Source organism: Eucalyptus grandis, chromosome 1 (genome assembly GCF_016545825.1).
Source record: "Eucalyptus grandis isolate ANBG69807.140 chromosome 1, ASM1654582v1, whole genome shotgun sequence".
Classification (NCBI taxonomy): Eukaryota; Viridiplantae; Streptophyta; class Magnoliopsida; order Myrtales; family Myrtaceae; genus Eucalyptus; species Eucalyptus grandis.
Window position 1 is genome coordinate 38,076,690 of NC_052612.1, and position 11,686 is coordinate 38,088,375.

Consider the following 11,686-nt stretch of genomic DNA (forward strand, 5'->3'; position numbering starts at 1 on the left):
TGATAATCCTTTCCTCTTTTATATGAATGAAGTTCATAATGGTATAATTCTAGAAAATAAAGAGGGTGTCTGGGGTCATTTTAACTCAAAGAAGTAGAGGTTCTTTCTTCTTTTTTTCCCAATTTTTGGAAAAGAACAATGCAGAGTCTCCTTCTCCCATTATATAAGAACCGATCACCAAAACTTTCTTTATACGAAAAATAAAATCTTCCCTTAATCTTTTCTTTTCAGTTTTCCCAGCGGAGAACACAAGATGCGCCGGACCATCTTCCCTTCCCTGGGGGCTCTGCTTGTCAGCACCGTCATCCTCGCCACCATATACCCCAGGCGATATGGGGAGAACCAGCAATCGATCTTGGCGGAGAGACGCCGAGAGTCGCTCCTCTCGAATCCGACCAACATGGCGCCACCGTCGATGACTACATCGCTGTGCGATGTCTTCTCGGGAAGGTGGGTCTTTGACAACACGTCGCGCCCCCTATACGAGGAGGGACAGTGCAGGCACATGGGCACACTGGCTTGCGGGAAGCAGGGGCGGAGGGACTTGAAGTTCCAGCAATGGAGATGGCAACCCCATGGTTGTGACCTTCCCAGGTATTTCCCCCAGCTGAAACAATGCTACACACATTTACGTCTCTCCATAATCTCCCTTTCTTCACTGGAGATTACTTTCATTAGGGTTTTTTGACAGTGTGGATGGCGACATCATCGTAGGTTTGATGCCACGGCACTGCTGGAGAGGCTAAGGAACAAGAGATTGATGTTCGTGGGGGACTCTCTTAATAGAGGTCAATGGGCTTCTCTCGTTTGCATGGTGGAGTCGTCGATCCCCAAGAAGCGAAGATACCTCTCGAACCGTCGTCGTGGCCGCCCTACGATCGTCTTCACTGCCCACGTAAGTCTCTTCTGATTTCTGCCTTCAAATTTTTTCCCAAAAAAAAAAAAAAAATTATTCACGTTTTCTTATTATATAAAACTACGATTATCCTGATACATCTGAATTAATATGATCGTCTTTAATTTCTTGTCTTGTCTTAATTGAAGTGCGCCTTCACCGCACTACACGAAATTTGCCTATTCTAGGAAGATCGGAAAAAGATAGCCCCTTACATTTTGGGTCAATGATTTGACAACATTTTTCCTGATCTTTTTTCCTCTTGTAGTTTCGAGGATTCGGTACTTATACTTTCCAGAAATACTGTGGCAAACCACATGTGTAGACATATTGAACATGGAGGAAGGGAATTTTTAGATATACCCTGATATTTTTTCTAATCGAATTTCTATTAGTTTTTCTCTAAAGAGAAATATATGAAGCAAAATTTCGCTAGTGGGACCCGTTGAGTCATGGCGACATTATTGCATATAACATATCTAAAGTTCTATCATTTAGTTTGCCAAAAAAAAAAAAAAAAAAAAAAGAGCTGATCTAGGAAAAGAAAATAATATGGGACAATGAACGCCAATATTGCAAAGGAGATGCTTACTTAATACCGAGTTATTTCTTCAATTCTAAACTTGCGGAGCTAGATTGATTAACAAAGAATGTCAAATTTTGGATACAAAGCCATGTTTTCAATTGATATTCTAGCAGAAGAAATAAACAATACCAAATGTGTCTTGTCAACTGATAAATTTTGGACACTTCAATAAGGATTCTAAAAAAGTAGGAATATTTTTTTATGCACATCAAAACACTTTTAATTGTTCAAATCAAATCCTTTTTTAAGCATGTTGCTACAAAACACAATTTCAAAACCTACGCAATAACCCTTCATCAAGTGTATTGATGGCATTTTTTGACAAGATCTAACCAAATATATATCAAAGCTAAAGATGGTAAACATAAGCATGTGAAATGGTGAAGTTGACCAACTGGACTCTTTTCGGGTGCATTGAAGTGATGTGTGCGCTTGACTTTTGGATGACATTGATTAGGATTACAATGCAACAATTGAATTCTATTGGGCACCCCTGCTTGTGGAGTCCAACTGTGACGATCCAGTGATCCATCGGGTAGACAATCGGATTGTTCGAGTTCAGGCCATTGAAAAGCATGCAAAGCATTGGTCTGGCGTGGACATCCTCGTCTTCGATTCCTATCTTTGGTGGAGGCAAGGACCCAAGATCAAAGTTTCGTAAGTGTGTACATGTTGAGCTTACCCACTATAGTAATTTTTTCCTCAATATTTGCATTTCATGCATCTTGGAATTTCTAAAGTTGCCCATTAAACCACCAAATTTTCTAGTAGCTACTTTGCGGAGGGGGAGAGAGGGAACTCTTTAGTTCATTCTCTAAGTTAGCTTACTAGTTAAATTGGGTAAAATGACAGCCTAATTGTTAAACTTTTTGCTTAACATTTAATACCGTCGTCACAAGTTAACAACACAGTGTGCAAGTCAGATGATGCCCTTCATTTTTATTTTTTTTAGTGGAAACACTGATTTGGACAATTTTAAAGCTTTGGGTTGATGTCATTCGATGTTTAATAAAAGTTCAAGGACTGTTGATGCAATTATCCTCTTGTTAAATTCATATGCTTGTTGTTGCAATGCTCATTAGCATAAGAGAATTGATTCTTTAGTCTGTCGTCCTGTATGCTATAGCTCAAGAAGATCATCTATACATATTATTTGATAAAATTTGGAAAAATATCTTCCCAAATGTTTTGGGATATCTATTAACATACCTTTTCCTTAAATGTTGTCAACCAGATGGGGATCATTTGAAAGTCCTGACAGAAAATATGAGCTGATGAAGATGCCTCGAGCATACAAGATGGCTTTAAACACTTGGTCAGATTGGATGCAGGTTCATATGGACAGATCGAAGACGCAGGTGTTCTTCATTGGCATGTCTTCTACTCATGAGAGGTAGACTTCACTCAGAGAAACTTGAGACGCACGTCAATATTGACTTGAAAATCTAGGTTTACTGAACTGTCGATAGTCACAACAAAGGAAACATACTACAGGTCTCCCATGTTGAATTATCCGTCTAATACCAATTACTTAACTCAGTCATTGTGATCACACTTGTTGCGCAAATTTTATGATTTTCATTTAGCATGGCTCAAAGGTTATTATCCGAATTTCCCAGCTCATTATTTTTCATCATTTTGCTGCAGAGCCGAGGATTGGGGTGGGATTGCGGGTCACAATTGCTTCGGAGAAACAGAACCGATCACCAAAGAAGGGTATTGGGGAAGCGGGTCGAATCGCGAGATGATGCGCGTGCTCCAGAAGGCGCTCAACAAGCTATCGAAAAGAGGCCTCAATGTTCAAATGCTTAACATTACGCAGCTCTCGGAATATCGCAAGGACGCACATGTGTCCATATACAAAGGGCAAGCCAAAAACCTCACTCAACATCAAATCGCAAACCCTGCCACCTATGCAGATTGCTTCCATTGGTGCCTTCCCGGACTGCCGGATGTGTGGAACGAACTCTTGTATGCCTACATTTTACAGAATTAGACTCCTAAACACAAGAAATAGATAAATTAATTAACAGATCATGAATTTTTTGCTCCCAGCTGACGTTACTCGATTGAATTGGCTTCAGTAGTCTGTATCCATATGACTCTTATCCTTGTCACACACTGTAATCGTGCTATGTTGTCCTATATCAGAAGAATTCATGTGCATCCGGTTTGTGAGCACTGTAGATTATATTTTTTTATTATTTATTCGCCTACATGTTGTCAAGTCCTACATGAATGAATCAATGGGGTTTACATTCTAGCGTGGACTTTCTTTTGAAAAAAAATTGGCAAAATAGCAGAAGAAGCGGTTATATGCCTATATCTAAACCTATCTCTCTCTTTTTTTGGTAAAGGTAAGTATAAACCTATCTTCTACTCTAGCTAATGTATTAATTAGTAACGACATAGTGAACATTATATTTCAGTCAAGGACGAGTTTAGGTCCGGTCAACAAAAAACTCTGGAAAATCTTTGATAGTTGGTACATTTCTGAAAATGCTGGTAAATTTCTAATCCCCTACTAGATAAACACCCTAAGGCAACCGAAATTTTTGCCACAGGCCTTAGGTTACCCGACGACAAATTGCTAGGTTTATCACGCTAGAATCAACCAAGGATGACAAATTCTTTAGTTTGTTGCCTTAGCCCATACAATAAGGGCGACCAATTCAGAGTTTCGTTGCCCTTAGTTAAACTTGAGCAACAAAATTTGTTTCTTTGTATTTGGGACAATTTTGAACCTACAGCAATAAATGTGAAAATTTATCACCTTATGCAAGACCTAAAGCGACAAAATTATGATTTTATCGCCTTGAATCTGATTAAAGTGTCAAATGGTGCATTCAAGAGTATTTTGGCTTTATGTATGACTTTTTCATTCGGACAGGATATTCACTCAATGCATATATCGTTTGGGAACCTTGAAATTTGACTCTTAAGGACTTTGGGCCACCAACGCCACCTCACATTTTTTGTCACCTCACCTGTTGATTAGTGACGAGACCGAAGTACCAAACTAGAGAAACGAGGGAGGATATGAAGATCAAACACTTGGATTAATCATGGGAAACGAGACAAGATCAATGAGACACTAGCAAGTGAAGAAAGTACACCTCTCCGCTTTAGCTTTTCTCTTGAGTTCCTCTATTCACCGCGAGGTTTTGACTTGTTCAAAACAGATCCAAAGTCAAACTTATACATTGCGTGTATCCCTCCCTCTGTCCACATTGACAGTCGACTCCAGGTTGGAAGGTTGAATCTAGCGTCAGCGAGCTCATACCCAGCCTCACCAGCCTCCAGCGAGGCTCAGCGGTGACGCCAAGCCTTCCTTTGTCCTCAGCTCACTTGAGCCCTTGCCGTCAATCCTCTTGTGCTGCCGTCTTGGTGGTGCAGCTTCCTTGTCGAGGTCCCGTAGCCTCAGGCAAGGCCCCACCGCCGCTCAACCTCGAATTAGGGCTGACCCAAGCCACCAACCTCATATTGATGAAGGTGTGAGGCTGAACGAAGCCTTAAATCTAAGGTTGGTCAAGCCCTACGAGTCGAAACTCGCACCTCAACTAGTCACTTTGTCCCCTCTCGTCCGGTCATCCTCATCAACGGCAACGGTGGTGGCCAAGGAATTTGGTTGAAGAGTGAGCAGAGAAAGAGATGAGATCGAGATGGAAGAGATTGGTAGAGAAGGGAGTGAGCAGGGAAAGAGAAGGCGCAAAATAAGGGTAAAACATGAATACTTATAAGTGAGGGCAAGATTGGGAAAATAATTTTATTAAACGCCTGAACTTAGCATTCGAAAAACACTGAATCCTGATATTGCTAGTATAAGTACCTAGAGGGGGTGAATAGGTATATAAAAGATTTTTCTTCGATATTTGCACAATACTAGACAGTTGATGGATTTGAGACAAACGATAATCAAAGTAAGGCGAGAGAAGAGAAAATTGAACACGCGGTTTATAGTGGTTCGGCTTATATCAAGCCTACGTCCACTCTTCTTCACCGACAGCCTATTGGCTGGATTCCACTATGAACAAAAAGAAGTTACAGCACAGCTTTGCCTTGATTCTACGGTGTAGATGTTCTACCACACCTCCTCAAGATTTCTCACAAATATAGACTCTTTTTTTTGTATACAAGTATTCGCTCGAGTAATTGTCTAAACAAAAAGGAGCTTCGGACTTTGGAATTCTTCTATCGCGCACACCTTGAACAACTAAGACCGTCTTCCTTATATACTCCTTTATGCCATCATACCCGTTGGCATTTACCAAAGGAATTCCTCCAATCTACCCGTTGGACGGAATCAATTAGGAAGATTGTTCAAGCTATTAAAGGAACGTGTCGATAGCCCATCAATCATGTTCACCCATACAATCAGGATCTCGGTTTCCATAAGTAGAACCTTCCAATAATATTTAAGCAATCACCGGATCTTCAATTATTGAGTCAATCTTCGATCAATCAAAGGACTCCGTTATGTCTTTTCCAGCCACGAGATCTTCTCCGAGTTGATAAGGTTAAATCCTTAACGAAACATCCGATTTGGATAACCTTTCTTCAACGGATTAGAGACTATCAATGAGGATAGACTTTGAGTCTTGAGTCTGGTTGTCGAGGTCTTCGGACTTTAAATAGCGAGTCCTGCAAGCCTTCAGACTAGACTGATGGAAACGTTTTGTCAGCTTCAAAACACTTCAAGAAGATTTCTCCAACAAATCCAAAATGCTTTGGGAGGAAGGGGGGACTTTACTTGACCTTTGAACACTTTCATGGCTCAAGCTTGTCCGAAGGCCCCTAAAATTATGTCACCAAACGTTGATCTTAAGCTCGGGGTCTTTGAAGGCCCAAAACTGCTTGGAAATACCTGCCAAACGCATTCAAAATTATAATTATGTTGCCCGAGGCTCTAGCTCAAGTGAAAAAAGTTCAACTCTCTTGCCGTTAAGTATGTAAAATTTCGAACCTATACCAATAAAATAAAGTTTTTTTTTTCTCAGGGTATACCTAAAGCGACCATATAACTTTTTTTTTAACGCTTGAGTATGAGCTTTGGGTATGATCTCGTCCATCGTCTTCGTTCCTCTGTGCTTGATCGCCCACTTGCCCTCCATAAATCACAGTTCATTCATAATGAGATAACGATCAAGACATTGACCTAAGTATAAATCACATAAGGCACAAATCTTCTGCTCCCCCAAGCCAATAGGTCCATACACGTGATGTCGGAACCCTTTGATTGTTGAACTCACAACTTCATTTGTAATATATGGGCTCTTTAATATAAAAAAAGAAAAGAAAAGAAAGAAAGAAAGAAAGAAAGAAAAAGAAAAAGAAAGAGTTTGAAAAGTCAAAAAGGGAGGCTAAAGAGAATTGTGGAACCTTCGGCTAGGTTATGAAAAGAGAGAAAGAGGGAGAGAAAGAGAAGAATACCGGCAGAAGCAGGGGAAAACGCGAAACAAGGGAGAAAAGAGAAAGAAGAGAAAGGAAAAAAGGGAAAAAGGGAAAAAAATTGGCACGCATGTGGTCTGGATGCCTCATCAAGCCGACTCAAGTGTGTTTTGCAACGTCGGTAAGGAATCGAAGCTTTTAATCACCTAGTTCAAGTAATCGCCGTGATTAGGGCTCAAAATTCGGCTTTCTTTGATATTTGTGTGGCGAAGCTTGATTTTTGAGTCGTTAAGCTGTATATTTTTTAGAAATGGTACTTTGGGATGTTGTGAAACTATAGCATCTTTCGGATTGTGATTTGAGCTTGCGGTTTGTTCGGAACGGAATTTTGAAGTTGGGGCGCAATCTGGTACTGTAGCGAACAGTGGCTTCGAGTCTCTTTTTTGTTGTTTTCGGTACTGTTTTGGGGCGGCTGAGTTGGGGTTGTTGTTGTACATTAAGAGAGCTTTCTAAAGATTATAAGACGGCTTGAAATGGAATTTTGTAGAGGAAGTTATGGCGTGATGAAGTTGGCGCATGGGCCGTGCCTAGCTGAAAATGATGGGTTTCTACTAAATTGTGAGCTTTTGAGGCGCGTAGGTGTCATTTTATCGACTAATAGGCCTAGTATAGGCGAGTCGTTATAAGAATATCCTTTTTACTTGGCCTTTTAATATTGTTTTTCCGTTAATTGTTAGGGATCCGAATGTGTTGGTTCGTATGAGCGTCGTAGTTGATTTTTGGATTTTCCAAGGTTAATGACACTATTTCTTCTTTGTATTTTAAATTCATGTTTTGAGAAACATGGTGGATTATATATTCCATGAGTTGATTAAAAAAAAAAAAACATATTTTGTTGCATAAAACAGGATCGAGTTATTACTGCCATTTTTGTTGTTCGAATGGAGTTATATTCTAACTTCGATTTGAATGGTTGTTTGAAAAATGATTTATGAAATTCTTTGTGAAAAAATCTTGAAATGTTTTGGAGAATGCTTTGATATTTATATATCGAATTTTGAGTTGTGATATGACTTCCTTTTTCCTTTCGATGTTGGATTACTGGATATTGTGATTGGTGGTTGGTGCTCAACGTCGTTGTGGACTCCGAGGGATGTGTAGGTATACGCATACTATTCCAGGATATCCTTGTGGGCCGAGTCACCGGCTAATAATAAGTGGAGACCTTGCCACTTGGTCATCTTGTCACGGGCGTTACGCGTGACCATGGTTAGATATTTGAACATGAATTGATCAATGGAGTGGACCATTGACGTGTGATTTGAGTTTGGTCAATGTAGTGGACCATCGATATGATTTGATGAGATTAATCAATCGAATAGACCATTGATGCATGTTTTACGAGATTAACTAATGGACTCGACCATTGGTATTTTCGGTATTTGAGTTATGATTTGATATTATGATAAAGTGAGTTATGTTTGTGTTTTAAAATGTGCATAGTGATTTCTCGATCCGCTTAGAAGAAGTGTATTACTCATTGAGCTGTGATAGCTCACTCCTCTCATCTACTTGTTTTTCAGGTTCTTCAGCGAGTCGCGAATAGGCATGAGTGTTCGTTCGGGGAGGACTTTTGTTGTGGAAATTTTGGGTATGACTTGTGCATAGTTAATAGGTTTATAAGTTAGTCTTTGTAGAAGGTTTATGTTTTGATTTTTTTTTTTTTTTTTTTTTGTGGATTATAGATATACTCTAATATTGTAACCAATTGCCCTTTTTTGTCTATATATATATGTGGTTGTATTATATGTTGATATCGGGTTGAATTTTGGTTACGTTGATGCTGCGTCCTTTGGTAAAAGGACGGCCGTGTCATGCCCCTTCTTCTTATGAATCAGGGTGTGACATCATCAATCACGTAGAGACTAAAGGGAGGCCTTGAAACAAATGAATTGTGGTTTAAAATCTCTCTAAGATCAAATTAGAATAGTTTTATTAACCGCATAATACTAGAGCTTTAGCTAAACAGAACCGCATAGAGGAGTTCATTCTAGGCGTCGGGCAACCCTGGGAGGCACCGGTGGGTGCAATCCAAGCTCTTGTGTGCTCCACTATACATCGACGGGTGCCGTTCTTCCGATACTAGGAGAGGGCCGTGATGTCGAGCAGATAGACTAGCTTCTTGATCCCACTCAAGACTTTGTTCACACTGGGCCATGACATACGAAGCCCCGCAGGGCACTTGGCACTAAAGTACGGTTGCGTTTGGATGGAGCAAGTCCGTGACGAACTCGGAGATATGACACTAATTCGGACATTGCAAAGAAGATGGTACTATGCTTACTCAGAGTGGTCTAGGGAAATTCCTTGGAAGAATACCTTTGTTCTTGAAGGATTGACATTAAGGTCCACCCATTGAGCCCACATGGTCATTCCTTTATAATACTCCTTCAGTTAGTTCATGTCCTTGTACAACTTATCGCCTTCTTGAATATAATCCCAATTGCATTGTCATATACCAAGATTTTGGGGAAAATTACCAAAAAGTCCTAAACTTATCATAGTTTTTCTAATTTAGTCATTAACTTCTTCTTTTTTTTTTGGTCAATTCAATTATAAACATTTTGTAATTGTGTCATTTTAGTTCATTCGGTGTTAATGTGGGCGCGGCCAATACCAGCCCGACACCGGCCGACACCAACGGACAATTTTTTAGTAATACTCTCTCTCTCTCTCTCTCTCTCTCTCTCTCTCTCTCTCTCTCTCTCTCTGTGTGCACGCACGTGCACGCGTGTCTTGCTATTGGCTAGCGACCAGCCCTCCCCTCTAGCAGATGCCAAAAGCAAGGGGAAAAAGGAGAGAGAAGGAAAAGAAAAGAGAGAAAAAAAAACTAAAAAATAAAAAAGTTAAATATTATTAATAATTGTTCGTCTATGCCGGCCAATGTTCATGTCAACGCTGACCGGCCAAATTTGGCCAAATTGACTAAATTAACATAATTACAAAAGGTTTATGACTGGATTGGATAAATTATAATAGATTTAGGACTTTTCTAGTAATTTTTCCCAAGATTTTGTCATATGCACGATGTAAATATATAATATTTTACTGACTATGTGCTTCAAAATCATATTGACTTAAAATTTGTGTAATAATGCATAAGATTAGGAACCGTTCATTCATATCATCGGAAAATGGAAATTTCAGCTCAATATGTCACAATTTACTCGGATCATACAGGCATTGCTAAGTATCCCCTTTCATGTTGCAGAAACAGTGAATCTGAATACGGAAGAACTCAGAAATGGTGCGATTTACAAACGGGGTCTTTTGCCAAAGAAATTGAATCAAAACAAGATGGAACTTGCGGCTGACTGCTTCCGGTGTAGGTGGAAAACCAACATGTCCATCCTTCGCCGCTCATTGCCACTATTGATCGAGTCAAGCTTCAGGACCCGTCCCGCCTGCTCTCGCCCGAGATCCACAAGAAATTGCGACCAGTACAGAGATATTTCCACATCATAATCCTGCTCGCAAGATGCAGTTTTGAATATATTTTCATACATGATATGATATGCTAATTTAATAAGGTAAGGTAAATTATATGTGTCCTCTTCAGTGGAAATGCTGGGTGTGTATGTGGGGACAAACCTCATATGTGATTGAAGAAAGGTTTCCTCTCGTGATGGATGAAGTCTTGGCATCGGGCAACTGGGCATGAATCATGGCAAGACAGAGACTTCCAAATGTGCACGCTCAGCGAGTCACCCAGAAACATAGTCTTTTTTCCCCTCCATCCTTTCAATAGATTCACCGCACTGAACCTGCACAACAATCGGCGCGTTTACATTTACAATCACACCCACAATCCCTTTTCACTAGTAATATAGAAGAAGGCTTGAAGTACACATTTTTATTGACTATAAGGAACGAAGGACACACTTCCATACAGAGAGAGAAGGGGGTGGGGGGTGGGGGTTTAAAATTAAAAGCTTGGACCTTGGCAAGTTACAAGAGAAGGGCTGCCATCTGTACTTGAGAGTACTCTTTATCAGGCCTTCCCGCACTTGATGCAGTTATTTTGTGGATTTATGTGGGGACAGCTTGAGGAGTCATAGAGAGGGTATGAAGTATCATACACCCATTCTCCTTGGAAGAAATTGCAGCCTCCAGCAAGTAGTTTTCATGCACTGATGTTGGCGACGAGACTGTGGCCTGTAAGAATCGGGAAATGTTCTGCTTTTGCATGGTAAAGGAAAAGAAAACAGAGGAAAATGGCTCTGAACAGGAGAAAGCCATCTAAGGTATATTTGAAAAACAACCCTTGATCTGTTTAAGAAAATGGTCTAGGAATAGTTTGGTCTCTAACAAGTGCTTATACATGGCATGTGTGCGACAAGAGGATCAGTATTCGTAGTAATGTCTGATGAAATGAACTATTTTTTTCCTTTTATTTCTGAAATCTTTGAATGGACTCCTTTCAATATTAGCCATGTGGGTTTGGATCCAATCCCTTGTTTTTCGAAAACAATATCGGTAATCATGACGGTCCTGATTCTAAAATAATGAAGACATTTCGCCACCAAGGCGAGATAGCTAGTAATCAGGGGATGCTGCACTTGAAGTTCCTTTACCAGTTGATGATTGCAAGAGTATCTTTCTTTCTTCTTTTTCCCTCTTTTTTTTTTTTTCTTTTTTCTCTTTCTTATATTCTAAATAACTCTTTTTTAAATGACATAGATGATGCTCGTAAAGTCACTAAGGCCCTATTTGTTAACGTTCTTTATTTCTGTTTATGAACAAAATTTCTGTTTTTT

The 11,686-nt window shown here is 39.9% G+C and overlaps 1 protein-coding gene and 1 pseudogene across 1 annotated transcript; one reads left to right on the plus strand and one right to left on the minus strand.

The window, feature by feature from the left end:
- The first annotated feature begins 253 nt into the window (after positions 1-253).
- On the plus strand, positions 254-3,477 carry LOC120286635 (protein trichome birefringence-like 34). Its single transcript, XM_039298970.1, has 5 exons — positions 254-594; positions 715-895; positions 1,939-2,138; positions 2,716-2,874; positions 3,129-3,477. The coding sequence occupies exons 1-5, from the start codon at positions 254-256 to the stop codon at positions 3,475-3,477; spliced, it is 1,230 nt and encodes a 409-aa protein (XP_039154904.1).
- Positions 3,478-10,216: 6,739 nt separating this feature from the next.
- Positions 10,217-11,052, minus strand: LOC104457083 (annotated as a pseudogene).
- Positions 11,053-11,686: the final 634 nt, after the last annotated feature.